At 43.9% G+C, this 15462-nt stretch overlaps 1 protein-coding gene across 1 annotated transcript in view; it reads left to right on the forward strand.

Annotated features, from left to right (window-relative positions):
* Window positions 1-15462, forward strand: part of INPP5D (inositol polyphosphate-5-phosphatase D) — an 809167-nt gene that overhangs the window by 239965 nt on the left and 553740 nt on the right. Inside the window, exon 3 of the mRNA XM_078666020.1 lies at window positions 10809-10959. Within this exon, the coding sequence (XP_078522146.1) occupies window positions 10809-10959 (151 nt within the window). The remainder of the gene's footprint in view (window positions 1-10808; window positions 10960-15462) is intronic.

Consider the following 15462-nt stretch of genomic DNA (forward strand, 5'->3'; position numbering starts at 1 on the left):
CTTCAAAGGCTGCAGTGCTTTTGATATGCATCAGAGCTGACTCCCAGAGGAGGAAAAAACCCTTCCCCGCCTCAGGCACAGTTGCATCTGGGCAAGTGGGGAATTAGCTATCCACTGAGGTGTACACCCCCAGAAGGCTAGCCACACCATCAGGGTCACCAGCCTGGTCTGTACACCACAATTTCATTTCTGCCATCTTTAGGAATGGCAGAATAGAGGGTTCAGGGTAGAAAAGGTGACCTACACCCACGGATGTGGCCACGTCAGGGGTGGACTAGCTGCAGGGATTAACTCCCCATTAGCCACTAGCTCCCACACCCATAACTCCCCTAAATCTAGGATTTAAGGCACACCCCTGACATCAGAACCTCAGATCTGAAAAACTTGTAAGGAAGGACCAACGGGAGACCCGTCTCGCCGACAGCAGGGCTTTGCCCACAGCACCAAAGCAAACAAGCATTTACAATGCAACGGTCTCGGCATTGCAAAAGTTAGAGCTATTAGCATTGTACATGAACGCGAGTTTAAGGTCTTGACATTGTAAATGACAAGGTCTTTTATTTATGTTTTAAAAACCAAAACATAAATAAAAGTCATTGTCATTTACAATGCCAATAGCTCAAAGTCGCGTAATGTGTATGGCTAACTACAGTAGCCTCCTGACAAGTGCCCTTTCACTTAATTTTTTACAAATGAAAGCCCTGGCACTTTTTTTTTTACAAATTAAGCACGTGTGGTGTCCGTGTCTGTGCATGGGAGTGGTGGTGTCCGTGTGTGCATGGCAGTGATGGTGTCCGTGTGTGTATGGCAGTGGTGGTGTCCGTGTGTGCATGGCAGTGGTGGTGTCCGTGTGTGCACGGCAGTGGTGGTGTCCGTGTGCGTACGGCAGTGGTGGTGTCTGTGTGTGCATGGCAGTGGTGGTATCCGTGTGTGTATGCCAGTGGTGGTATCCGTGTGTGTATGGCAGTGATGGTGTCCGTGTGTGCATGGCAGTGGTGGTGTCCGTGTGTGCATGGGAGTGGTGGTATCTGTGTGTGCATGGCAGTGGTGGTGTCCGTGTGTGTATGGCAGTGGTGGTGTCTGTGTGTGCATGGCAGTGGTGGTGTCCGTGTGTGCATGGGAGTGGTGGTATCTGTGTGTGCATGGCAGTGGTGGTGTCCGTGTGTGTATGGCAGTGGTGGTGTCTGTGTGTGCATGGCAGTGGTGGTGTCCGTGTGTGTATGGCAGTGGTGGTGTCCGTGTGTGCATGGGAGTGGTGCTGTCCGTGTGTGCATGGGAGTGGTGGTGTCCGTGTGTGCATGGCAGTGGTGGTGTCCGTGTGTGCATGGGAGTGGTGGTATCCGTGTGTGCATGGCAGTGGTGGTGTCCGTGTGTGCATGGGAGTGGTGGTATCCGTGTGTGCATGGCAGTGGTGGTGTCCGTGTGTGTATGGCAGTGGTGGTGTCCGTGTGTGTATGGCAGTGGTGGTGTCTGTGTGTGCATGGCAGTGGTGGTGTCCGTGTGTGCATGGCAGTGGTGGTGTCCGTGTGTGTATGGCAGTGGTGGTGTCCGTGTGTGCATGGGAGTGGTGGTGTCCGTGTGTGTATGGCAGTGGTGGTGTCCGTGTGTGCATGGGAGTGTTGGTGTCCGTGTGTGCATGGGAGTGGTGGTGTCTGTGTGTGCATGGCAGTGGTGCTTACGCTGAAGCATTAGTGTACATGTTCACCTCCAGTTATCACTTTCTTGTATATGTTACTCGATTGAAATGAACCGTGAAGTTGGTCATAATATTGTTTTAAATTTGAGAGGAAGAATCGTTGATAAATTCATCAGCTGTGCGCTCAGGTTTCAAGTGATCAGTGACACTTGTGGTGCAGTTACATAATAACAGACTCAACACTTTCTTCTTCAGTGCTGGTAACTTTAGGGCCGCCTTAGAGGCTTTGAGATAACGACTTTGTTGGTTCATGCTTTTTAATCATTGTACTATTATTGCAAAGGATTTTTTTCTTTTAACAAGCAGCGTGCTTTGCTGCTGTCACATGTATTGGGGCATGTTTCAGCGGGCACCGTATGCAGCTGCCACTTATTTGTGTAAGGAGAAAGTATTCTGAAATATTCTCAGTGCCTGCCTGTTTATCACCGCCGTGCGCCTCTCTGCAGACTCCCCCTGCATTCCAGAGAGGCGCGCGACGCGATCCGGTCAGCCCTGGAATGCCGTGGAGACATGACCTGGCCGCGCGCACAACGTTATCCTATGGAAAAACGCTGCACGCGGCCAGGTCTTGTCTCCCTTCGGCGTCTCAGACTGCTGAGACGCCGACAATAGTTCTCGGCGAGAACGCGCTTTCATTGCGTTATAGCCGAGCCCTAAAAAGGGATACTTTGTCCCTGTGGCAACAGTCTTGGAACTGAGTGAACGACCCTTGTTCTTGGCTTAAACTCGGCACTCCCGAAGAGGGGTACCACTGTGCAAACCAGAAGCACCTCAGACTCCCCTCGATTAGTGGCAACCTCCCCTCCAAATCCAGGTTGGTTTCCAGTGCATTGTGGGAGTTGTAGTCTCACCTGCCACAAGGGTTCAGACTACTACATCACTTCCAGGAAACCCAGTGAAGTCCCAGTACCTTTTCAGTGTGTGTACTGCTCAGCCGCGGCCTGTGCAGGTAAAACCGGTGGGGCCGGGTTGGGGGGTATTTTGACAGATGATGACGAGGGGAAATTAATTATTTATTTAATTTCCCCTCATCATCGACCATCAAAATATTCCCCACCCAGACCCACCGCCCCCCCTCTTTTACCTGCACGGTCAGCAGCTGATACTGCTGCCAAGGCATGTTGATCGGCAATCCAGCAACTAACCCCTAACTCGACACTGCACCTACAGAGAAGACTGTAATCTTCAGTAGCTGTGTATCTGTTGAGTTTTTGCATTCTGTTTCTTACAGCCTCTTTGAAAGCAATGAAATCAGCATACCCCCTGCTCCCATTAAGCACCAGGGGCAGCCAGGGCAACTCTGCACCCGGACTTCACAGGCTAGGTAAAATTAATCTGGCTGTCGTGGCCTGGTCCAGGGGCCCACATGACCTTTACCTGTAACAGTTCCACATGATTCGACCTGCACGTGACCAATTGTCACTAGTGGATTTTGCCACTGTCCGCAATGTTATATTTTCTATGTATTATTTAGACCTGATTTAATATTGTTTCAGAAATCTATAACTCTGGTTATATGTATGATATTTTGTTCATTTTGGTGTCTAAATTAAGATACACAATACACTGGTGTCGGATTTCTCTGAAGTATTCGCAATTAAGACATATTCGTATGGTAAAGCCTGACTGCTGTTTGCCACTCTACCAGGACTGAGCTAAGGATTTATTAGTGTGAATCCAAGTCCATCTTTGGGGTATCATGATAGTACTACATGGTGCGGGCTAACGCCCACACCACATAATACTCCACTTTCCTACAGTTATCATGAAAAAGAGGACAGGAACTGTAATGTCTTCTCTGAATACCTTCCCACATTCCCAAATACCAATGCACCTCAGTGTGCTTTGTACCAATGAGTTCCTACAAAATATATATAAAATACCTGTATGTAATGTAAATGCATGTTACCCGCTGTGGTCTCCGTACTACTTGTGTCACCATTATATGTATACACACAATATACCACTTGTATGAAATATTTATATGTAGGCTACAAACATGACAACCCCCATGACCTCTGTGACCCGCATATCAACATTAGATGACCAAACTCGAAGTCGACCCTTTGTTTTCATGCCCTTATACAGGCTTGAAAACTGCCAAAAATGTTGGTGTGGCTACCGTCTAGTATCATCACCAAACAGCCAGCCTTAACATATGAATCAAGGAGAGATTCTAGTTGAAAGTATTCATTATTGACTCTTAGAAACACAAAGGGCCTGATTCTTGAACTGCATTTAGTGGTACGTTTAGTCATGCTACAAAATGCTTTACCAAATGTAAGCTTTGCCTATGCTTATGTGTGCAGAGTTTTCCACCCCGACTGCAGAGTCTTCCTACATGTAAGTATATATTTTAGCAGTAAATGTAGGGGAATAGGTGGGAAAATGGGTAGACTTACCACTAAAGAGGATGGGATTTGGGAGGAGGGAGAGGAGTATAGGGAGGGACATTACCCATCCACACAGGAGTAAGCCAATTGCATTACTCTTGGGGTGGAGGCACGCAACTTAAATGTTTGTAGTAAGTTTATAGTCTAAGTTTGTGAATACCGAAAGTATAAAACACTACAAAGTGTAAACGTACTCAAAAGTATAACCTACCTTTGTGAATCAGGTCTAAAGTGTTTTAACGTGAGAGGACAATAGTTTACAGTTGTTCTCATTAGAGTGTGTATCTCACAAAAATTATTGTAGTAAGTGGCCTTACTTTCAAATTCTTATACACACTAAAAAATTGCAAAACATGATACAAAAATTGCTCCCCATTATGTCTCAATTCTATGTGGTATCATGATCAAAAGCACCAATTTTTCCATGTGAATAAGAATGAGGCGTGGGACACCTAGTTGAAAAATTCATAAAAAACTGTTTAAAATATTCCATGGGTATGGAAACCCCAAAAGCTTGCACTCGTCCTTAAAAACATGGGCACGTACGTATGATAATTGCTGTTGGCCAGACTAGTAATTAATTGTGGCCAAAACTCATATAATAGTGTAGGATAATTTATTGCACATTCCTCTCCAGAAAGTAGCTTGGTTCCATTGTAAGTATCTGCCATCGTTCACTGTTGGATACAGTGTATCTGTTGGGTGCTTCAAGAAAATGCTGAAAACCATGGGATGAGAATAACTTGTGGTGCTCTCTGATAGACATTATCAGTCCTAGCTACATATCTAAACCGCTTGCCTCACTGCTGAGCAGCTATGTTGGAGCTGGCTACAGATACAGATATGTAGAAAGGAGAACTTTGTGTAAATTTCATTTAAATTAATAATTTAAAGAAATACTCTCAAAACATACCTTTAAACTCGAAAATTAAATTCACAAAAAGTCTTCAGTTAATTTTACAAATATTTAAAAAAACAAAAAAACAATAAACAATATAGATAAAAATATTGCAAAAATAATTATGCATTTCTAACGATTAGAATTGCACAAAAAATGTAAAACAAAATTGAAAATTTTAAAAAATACAAACCTGGCGGATCTCCCGTCCACCATATTGCAAACGCATTCTATCCCATGGAATTAGTCATACGGAAGATGGGCTATCTGCAATTTTTAATGGAGTCTCCTGTCCACCAGACTCTAGCTAAGGGACATAGGGGCATATTTACAAGCCCCTATCGCCACAGGAATGTCACTTAACGTGGCTTAACGCCTCATTGTAAATAAGGCCCCTTTCATGCTATATTTAGTGGGAAATGGGTTTTTGCGGTGGGCGTTCCGCCGCTACACCCATTGATTTTGATACTGCCCCCTATTTACAAGTGTGGCGTAAATAGGAGGCAGCGCCAAAATTAAGACCGGGGAAAACTGGTCTTAACATGGCAAATCGAGGGAAATTGTTTATTTCTCCTCGTTTTTGCTGTTTGTTTGTGTGCTGCATTATGCAGCACACATAAAAACAGCAAAACGCCATGAATGATTGTTTATGTGCAGGAAGGTGTCCCTTCTTGCACATAAACAATCATTAAAGAAATGACAATTTGCATTTCTTATGTGTGCTGCACAAAGCAGCACACATAGAAGTTGCAAATCGCCATTCTGGATTGTTTATGTGCCGGAAGGTACATCTTCCTACACATAAACAATCATTCCCCCTAATACAGACTCCCTTGTACTATTGTGCAAGCGTGCCTGCATTGTCGTTAAGCAGTTGAATTTACCGCCAGCGCTAAGGGAAACGCAGGGGTGCACTAAATTCTTGTGAATACGGCGCAACCCTGCTTTTTCAGAATGGAGAAGTGTAGCATTAACAATGTTTGGTAAACACCACGCATCTCTAATCTGTTGGAAATATGCCCCATAGTCTGTTTGAATTGCACATGTCAGTCTGTCACATTGAATTGAAATCTGACATTTTTAAGTCGTATCTGATATAGTTCTGCAGCGGACTTGTAGGGCTGGCACATTGAGTATTAAGTTGTTAGCAGGACCCTGCTATATTTCAGTTGTGCCTTGGAATCATTGGTAGCAGAAGAAAACATTGGAGCAAATCTTAGATGTTTTTCCAGAGCTCTGCCATGAAGTAGCAACAAATCCAACAATTCCAATACTGCAGACTGGAATGGGAACAATAATGGGTACACTTTATTGGCTATACATTGCTTCCTGAGAGGCAATTATTTATCTGTTCTGCTACATGTGTGTTTTGTTTATTAGAAGCACAATTTTCTATTTGGTAGAGGCTGGAATGAAGTACTAAAGGGTACATCGATGCATTTGAATGCATTATTAGTATACTTTCGCAATTACCTTTAAATTACATGGCTTATTAATATAATGTATTTTGAAAGAGTTGGGACACTTTGTTTCAAATTTTCTTTGAGAAGATCGTCAAAAAGCATCTTATAGTGCTTTGGCTGCCTCACTTGCTCCCCTTGCAGCTCAGTTGAATATATACCTGGCATTAGCAGCAGTTTTATACTTCACCCACTGTAAAGCGCCCAGCTGTTTCTGCAAAACAACTGGACCAACTCTTGTCTTTCTTGAACAAAGGAACCTCCTTGTGGAAAGCTTACAGCGCTGGATTTTGGGCCAGATGTACTAAGAATGGATTCTGTAAAAGTGGTCGCAATTACGGACCGACTTTTACATGGGGCCACATGTACGACCATTTCCTTTTTTCAGTCGCAATTTGCCAATTTTAGATACTCGTAAATTGCAAGTAGCAAAAGAAATGTACTAATGTGTCTCAGACATATTTTTGATTCCCAATGGGGTCACAAATGACCTGCCTCATCAATATTCATGAAGCACATTGCAATTTGCCACCCATTGGCAAATGGGTATTAACACAGGGATGGTGGCCTGCTTTTTAAATAAAGCAACTTTGTTTTTTTTGAAAAGCAACCAGTTTTCCTTAAAAGAAAACGGGATGCGTTTCAAAAACATAAATGAAATGTTTCTGTTTCATTTTTTAAGAATAGCTAGTGGTCCATGGGACCACTGCCTGCTCTTAAAAAAAATTCACAGGCAATCACAACACTTGAAGTATGCGGTAAAGTGCAACTGTTTTGCAACTGCATTCTGGTTGCAAAACAATCGTACACCCCCCTGTGACTCACTATTAGGAAGTGATGCCCTTGGCAGGTCCCTTCCTAATAATTCCTATTTGTGAGTCAGTAACAGGTTACGGAGTCGCAAAATAGGGTTGATACATATTACAACCCTTTTTAGCAGTCACAAATGGCACAAATCTCCATTTGCGACCGCTAAAAAATGGTTGTATATAGGGCCCCAAATCTATTCGGTTGTTGGAAACCGATGTATATACTTATAGAAAGGTTTCCAAAAGCCTGATGCATAGTGGGCTGAAATTCTATCTATCTCATGAATATTAATGAGGTTGGTCGCAAAATGCGACCAACTATGAATTGCACCATTCACTCACAGGGTTGGTGGCCAGATGAGGTCAGCAGACCACAATGTCTGTGATTGCTTTTAAATAAAGCTGTCTTTTTTTTCCAAATGTAGTCCCGTTTTCCTTAAAGGAAAATAGGATGCATTAAAAAAACAATGTGACTAACAATTTTAAAAAAATAAGCAGTGGTCCTACTCTTAAAAATGTTAATGTCAACCTTCACAAAGGGGAAGGGTCCCATGAGGACAGCCCTCCTGTTTGCGAATGGGTTACCACCACTGGTGTGTAGTTAGTAAAATATGAATGTTTTGCAACCGGATTTTGGTTGTTAAACATTAACATGTCCCATTCCGAATTGTATTTTGTATTTGTATTTGTATTTGTATGTCGATTTGTAGAGCGCGATTGCTGCCTGGGGGCGTCCAAGCGCTAAGAAACCAACAGAACAAGAGGAGGTAGCCCGGTGTTATTGGGCAGCAATGAAGAGGAATGTTTTTAGCTGTTTTCTGAATGAGGTGAGATTGGAGTTTTTCCTTAAGTGGAGGGGTAGGGTGTTCCATAGCCTGGAAGCGTTGTAGGTGAAAGTCCTACCGCCAGTTCTGGACTTTTTTATTTTGGGAATTGTGGCCGTGAAGGTCTGGTTGGAGCGCAAACTCCTAGTGGGAAGGTAGTGTGACACTAGGTTGCGAGTGATGAGAGGGCCCGTTTTCCAGAACGCCTGGTGCGCAATGCATAAGGCTTTGAATTGTATTCTTTGGGGAGTGGGTAGCCAATGCAGTTTTTTCAGTCCATTTTTGACTGATTGACGTCGAGGGATCTGTAGCAAAGTGCGCGCGGCACAGTTCTGCACCGTCTGTAATCTCCGTATCGTGTACTCAGGGGCGGCGAGGTAAAGGGCGTTGTTATAATCCAGTCGTGACTGGATAAGGCCCTGAATGGCTACTTGTTTTGCCTCCATCGGTAGAAGATGGAGTACCTTCCTTAGCACTCTGAGGAGGCCGAAGCAGGTGGCTGCCAGTTTGGTAGATTGGGTGCCGAAGGACAGAGATCTGTCTAGCCACACCCCAAGGCTCTTGATGCTGTCCTTTGGGGCCGGAGGGGTGCCCAGGCAAGGTGGCCATAGAGTGCTGAGGGAGTTAGGGTTGGCAGGGCCCAGGAGCATAAGCTCTGTCTTGTCTCCATTCATTTTTAATGAGGAGGAGGACATCCAGTCCTTGACTTCCTCTAGGCATTTCCTCAGCCCTCCTTTTGAGGTCTGGTTAACTTCCTGTGCCAGTGAGAATTGGTATTTTGAAGAGACGCCCTAAGCATGTTCTTTCCAAAACAAGCTTTTTTGCTGTGGCACATGACCTAAATATGTGAATCTAACCTTTTGTGAATGTCAAAAAGCTTTGTACAACTGCCCTTATCCTATATTCTTTGAGGGAAAGTCATTGATGTGGAATAATTCAAAAAAATTGAAATGGTCCTGAGAAGCTTGCCTCCCAAGTTTCTCGCAATCTCTAGGTGATCGGTTTCGTACTATTCCCCTGCACCTCCTATAAACATGGGAGGCACAGGAGAACACACCCACAGCACTGCCGCTTTCTTGCACTGCCTGCCAACCCATACCTGTGTCGGGACGGGTAGTGTAACAGCGCTGTGGTGCTTTAAGTATGTTCCCCAGAGGGCTAAAAATGTAACTTTAAAGTGCACTTTAAAAGATTGATGTCACTATGGCTCATTTTCTCACTTAAGAAATAAGACACCAAACTGTGGGCCCGATATATATCTTGGCGGTATAGGTACACCATCGCAATATCAGCGGACTACCTATACCACCAAGATAATACTACCAAGGTTTGAATGCAGGCGGACCATAGGTTTGGCTACGGCGGTTACTACACCTTCACCACCATAGCCAAATCTCTTTAACTTCCCAATGGAGTAAGGGCCATCAGAAAAATGGTTATATGTCAGCCCACCCAATTAGGATGGGCGGACATATAGCCTTTCATTTAGTATTCATCATCGCAAGGCAAACTCTGACAATGAGGGACAGCAAAATAGAGATAATGCCCCCCTCTCCATGGAAGATTACTCCCATGGTGAGGGGGCACATTTTCTTTTTTATTTGCTAAAAGAAAATCCCACTTTGGGATTTTCTTTTTGAAAATAAAAACAAAAACTGTTTGGTGCAGGGCTCTGTCTTGCTGATGGGCCCCTGCACCAAACAGCTAAATGAATTGTCAGGAACTGCGGTGATGGCAGTTCTTGTCAATGCATTATAAGTGACAGCCTGCTTGGTGGTCTTTTATAAAGGTGGTGGGCGGCCACTCCTTCAGGGCAACGGAGTAAATTACTCCATCCCCCTGGCAGAGCTCCGGGCCGTACGCCCATTTACAAATCAGGCATATATGTTTCTGCGTTGTCTGGTTTGTAAATAGCTGTTTTATCAGTGGTGCATTATATAACATCCGTTATTAGGTTCTAGTAAGACCTGAAAAAGTTAATTGTTGTTTAAGCCTGCCCGAATTGGTAAATGTGGACAGGCTCTCCCTCAGTCCAGTGTAGCCATGTCACAAAAAGTGGATTAGGTCAACATGACTTTTCTTATGTTTATATGGAAAGCATGCTAGTTGCATAGTTGGATAAATCAAATGTTTCTGTGCTCTGTACCCTGGCATGCTCCTTGCACTATTCTGCTTTCTGTATTCACTGTACACTCTTGATGTCCTGATAGGCCTCCTGCACTCACTGTGCTTTACTGGGCTCTATTGCTTTTATTCACTTTGTGTTGTATGATGACCCTGACAGTCCCAGAGAACCCCCACTGAATACCAATAGAGGCCAAAGATATGATAAGAAGTGAGAGTGACCAAAGGGCACTTCCGGGATGCCGGAATAGGGAAACCATGGAGAGAGGCAGGCTCCTCCAGGTGCAGGAGAACAAATGTATATAGAGGGCTTTGGATATTGAGGTAGATGGCTATTGAATTAGATCAATCTGTCCCTTTGTCATCCATCCTCACAGCATGGTTATTACACTTGCTGCCATCCTGGTTTCTGTTTGCTCCAGGTTTTCTTTAAATGTTGAATTTCACAATGCTTTGTACCTTCAACTGCACAGTGTGTGCACTGAATGTGTACGTTTTTCACGGAAGTATGGTTTGTAAAGGTGTATCCTCCACACAGATACATTACTGATTGATGGGCAAACTCTGGTCACTAACACCGTGTCTCCGGTTTATCATCTCTTAGGCTACAGAAGGTGTCCCCATGAGATACTTCACGAATCTGGATGAGCTGATTGAATTTTATAGGAAGGAGAACATGGGTCTGGTTACACACCTGCAGTATCCAGTGCAAAGAGAAGAGGAAGGACTGGAGGACCTGGGCGAAGAAGCAACAGGTGAGCTCCCACACTCATGAGAGCCTGCAAAGGTGTAATTAGTCTGCAGGTCAACAAGTACGGATATGAGAGTCAATGAAAGAGACCATGGCAGAAGGTACCACTGTCAACATTTTGTTCCCTCACCCTGGGGGCCTGGAACTCTTCCCAACGTTAAAGAGGTAGGGCCCACATGAAATGTTTCCTTGAAGTACTGGGATCTTCTCCCAGATGCCACAGGTATTTTGATACATTTCTCTGACATTATGGGGTTGTTTACTTGCTAGGCTGTCACTTAAGGCACCACTGAAAATGGTGGCGGTTCAGCATTCGTACTTTAGGCAGTCTGTTCCTTACGATCTTTGGCAGTCTCGACACATTTAATGTCAAAATGCACAACTGTCTTCTTGTCTGGACTTCTGAATGTTAGTGCCCAATAAGGTTCTGTTCTGGACCCCCTTCTTTCCTTAAAACACCACTCTTGTGACTCCTTCGCCTTCTTTAGTTTCACCTCCTGCACATTTACAGTAACACCCAAATTGTGTTCTTCTGCGACTCTCTATCTCTCCGTCTCACAAGAGCAATTAATTTACTGTCTCATTGCATATCTTCATTGGCGGGCCCAGCATTGCCTAACCGAAGACATCTAAAATTATTTTCTTCCTCTCATCCATGGCTGTGGCTCCGGCATAATCCCCTTTTTATTCTCGCCTGACGATATTTCTTCCCATCTTAGCTAGAACCCTGTGGTTCACTTTGACGTTCACTTCTTTGGTTACCACTTATTCAGCATCCCCAAATTCTGTCCCCGCCTCACATTCTCTCTGACATTTAGTACACAAGCTAACATAACCCTGGCATGCTGCAACAGGTTCCCTGTTGTACTCCCACACTACTACTTCCTGTTCTCTTGGATAAAGTACTCAGTTCATTTTCCTCATTCTGTTCAGAGACACATGAGAAGCTGCTGCACAAGGGCTACCTTTTCCTGTGTCAAGACCCCAGTGGAGCTGTTGCTCACTATGTGTAGTAATATGTATTATTAGCACGGCTGGAAGAAGATCCTTTTCCTACCTCGCCGCAAAGACCTGGAACTCTCTTCCTCTATATCTCGGGCAATCACCTTCACTATCTCAATTCAGGAAGAACCTCACGACCTGGCTCTTTGACTGAACTGGCTCTTCGACTGAACTGCGGACCCCCAGTGCCTTGAGACCCTAACGAGTGATTAGCCAGGCTTCATAAGAACCCTGATTGATTGATTGATAAACATTATAATAAATAAGAAAATGAAAATGATGAAATTAACGTCAACCAGTCAGGTTCCAAACAAAAGTAATACAAAATGTATGAAGGAGGTCAGGCCCAAGCACCTATCTCCCTAAATAATCACAGGCCCTAGCACTGTGAAGCGTGTACTCCAGGAGCGCACACAAAGCAGAACAGGAGGACCGGAAGTCTTGTTCGCCTTCCTTAAAGGGGATGGGGTTATTTTTTTTGTTTGGTTTCTGAGAAGCACCTGTTAGCGGTGACTGGAGTGAAGATTCTCCTCACAAATGTATAGAGTAAGTAGGGGGACGAGAACTGGATCAGGAGGTAATACACTATGCAGTGCTCAAATTATGAATTTCCAGCAACTACCACACAATCACAGTTATGATTAGAATAGGATTGGTTCCTTTTAAATCTCTCATGAAATGTTAACGTAAACCACATGGCTCTGAGACGGATAACCAGGATTTTAGCACAAAGTACTTGCTAGATTCCTTCTCACACTGTACGTCCTTGGATCTACTCTGAAGTATTCACACACAAACATGTCCAAATCAAACTGGCTTAGTGTATGACTTTTTTCAAAACTCCCTCTGTAATCTATAGGGGTTATGGGATCAAGGCTTAGGCAGGGAGAGTAGAATGTACATTATCTGGCTAGAAACTAGAAACTTTGCTTTTTTGATAATGTAGGCATTACATATTAAAATGAATATGACTGCTGAGGGATAGGTTTCGGTAGTATGGTGTAAGATCCTGCGCTGAAACAGTAATGTGGTGTCTGCTTAGGGAAGATGCTCAGGCAGTAGGAGTAAAAGTCTAGTTTCTGGATTTTGCCCTGTCTCGAATAGAGAAAGCACGTGGTCTGGTGTAAAGTGATGTGAAGATCAAAAAATGACCTACACAATTAAAAAGTTAGCACATGAGCCCATTTCGGGCAGGATTCTTAACGTTTGCACTTGAAACTAATTGTGACAACACTATTTTAGATTTGTGAAAAAGCCTGAGAAAGTCCGAATTTGAATTTGTAAATAACTTTAGATTTTAGAATTTTTTATATTGTAATAGATTTTAGTTCATCAAACAATAAAAGCAGACTTGACAAGGCTGGGGTGAAATTTCTATTACGCCGGAGTAATCAGTCATTTCGGTATTTGATACAGATTTACTGATAATTATGTGATTACGTCTCCTCACATAATTAAGAATATTTGGGGGGGGGGTTGTTCTGCAAGAGCATATTTAGCGAGTGCTAGCGGCTCCTGATACTGATATTCTGTTGCATTTAGGAAGGGTTCTTAGTGCAAAATGCATCCTCGTGTCCATTTTGGATGCAAGGTTGCATTTTGCGCTTAGAAAATATTGCTAAATGCCAGTATTAAGTTGAGGGAAAATCCTACCCCTGAGAACATTTATTTAGTGTGAGCAGCTGCTCATTATGGGCCATATGTATCAAGGCCAAATGGGTTCGCAAACCCTGAAATTTGCAGAATTTCGCCGTTTGCGAACCCATTTTCGCAAAATGGTATGTATGAAAGAATTTGGGTGCAAAATAAGGAATCGCAAAATTTGCCATTCCTTAATTTGCGATTGCATTTAAGGAATCGCATATTTTGCAATTCCTTAAATGCAATGTATTAAGCAAAAAAAAAAATCCAAAATGCCCCTAAGGAATCGCAAATTACCACCAACTTGTAGTTGGTGGAATTTTGCGATTTCTTTTACAAATGCACTTTATGCAATTTGTAAAGGTGCCATGTGACGCTCATACATGCCCTTAGGGCATGTATGTGCGCCATATGCGCACACATGTCATTTTCAGGGGTGCAGCAGGGTGTTCTTGAGACACCCCTGCACCCTTGAAATTATTCTCAATTTGCGATTAGCAAATTGCGAATCACAAATTGAAAATAATTTCGCATTCATTCCTTTGGGCCTCCTGGCCCATAGAAATGAATGGGAAATTATTCCTTAATTGCGATTAGCAATTTGCTAATCGCAATTAAGGAATTTTAAGAAATCTCTAAAAAAAAGTGATTTTCTACATACATACCATTTTGCGATTTCTAAATAGCGATTCCTTAAAAATCGCTATTTAGAAATCGCAAAAGGGAATGTTGATACATATGGCCCTATGTCCTGTTGCATTTAGCGCTATTTCTTAGCTCAAAATACATCCTCGCATCCATTTTTGGACACGATAGGACATTTTTGCACTAAGAAAAAAGGCTAAACACAGAAGAACTCTTCTTGCATGATTTAAGCGTAATCTTGTGGAATTCTTAGGTGTTTCCATGTGATTATTGTAAAGTAGGTCGTTGCAATGATTTGCAGACTGCTGGGTAAGTGTTCATTAAGTATTTATTAACCAAGTTACAAAGTATGTAGAGGAGCGCCGGCCGGCACTGCCGATAGTTCTCTGTCCTCGGCGCGCACTGGGGATGCGCGCGCATCGCGCCAACATGGCCGCCGCACGTCACGTCTACGTGACGTGCATAAACTAGTGCGCACACTACATATCTCCCCTTTTTACCAAGCTATGCTGAGTCACTTACAGTTCAGTGTCCAACTCGAAATCTCGAAATCTGGAGGGTCTTACCACCTGCCTTCCACTCCTTGTGATCCTAACGGGGTTCTCCATAGTCTTTTGGCTCTGCATCTCCTGGCCTTCTGCTCCTTCACTCACAGCTCCATCTTCATTCATGCTTCTCTCCGACCTGTCCATTTCTGTTCCTTGACCTCCGTTCTCTTCTACTTCACTATCCGTCCCGGCACTTACTCCGCCTTGCTGCTCACTGGCACCTTGTCTCCTCTCCACGCTCGAATCATCCGTGTCTTCCCATTCAGTTCCGTGTTGCTCCCAGCCCAGAACCTTGTTGCACCTGGCCATGCGGTCCTGGGACCACACATTCCCATCACTCAGTAGGGCCGCACGATCATACACTTCCACGACTTGCATTGGCTTGCTGTACTTGCTGTCTCCTTTCTTCTGTAGAGTGGCTAACTTTACTCTCACCCACTCTCCTTTTTCCAGGCCTGTCCTTTTAACATTCCTTCGTTTATTGTAATGATTGCTGTAAATTGTCTGTGCTCTTTCCAGGTTGGCCCGTACCACTGCAGGGGACCATTCGCTGGTGACGACCTTTTCTTTCCAGATCCTGTTGTCATGCGTGAATGGTTCACGCCCCCTCAATATTTGGAATGGGCTGTACCCCGTGCCAGTGGGGGTTATTCTGTAGGCCCACACCATGT

The sequence above is a fragment of the Lissotriton helveticus genome, chromosome 11 (genome assembly GCF_964261635.1).
Source record: "Lissotriton helveticus chromosome 11, aLisHel1.1, whole genome shotgun sequence".
NCBI lineage: Eukaryota > Metazoa > Chordata > Amphibia > Caudata > Salamandridae > Lissotriton > Lissotriton helveticus.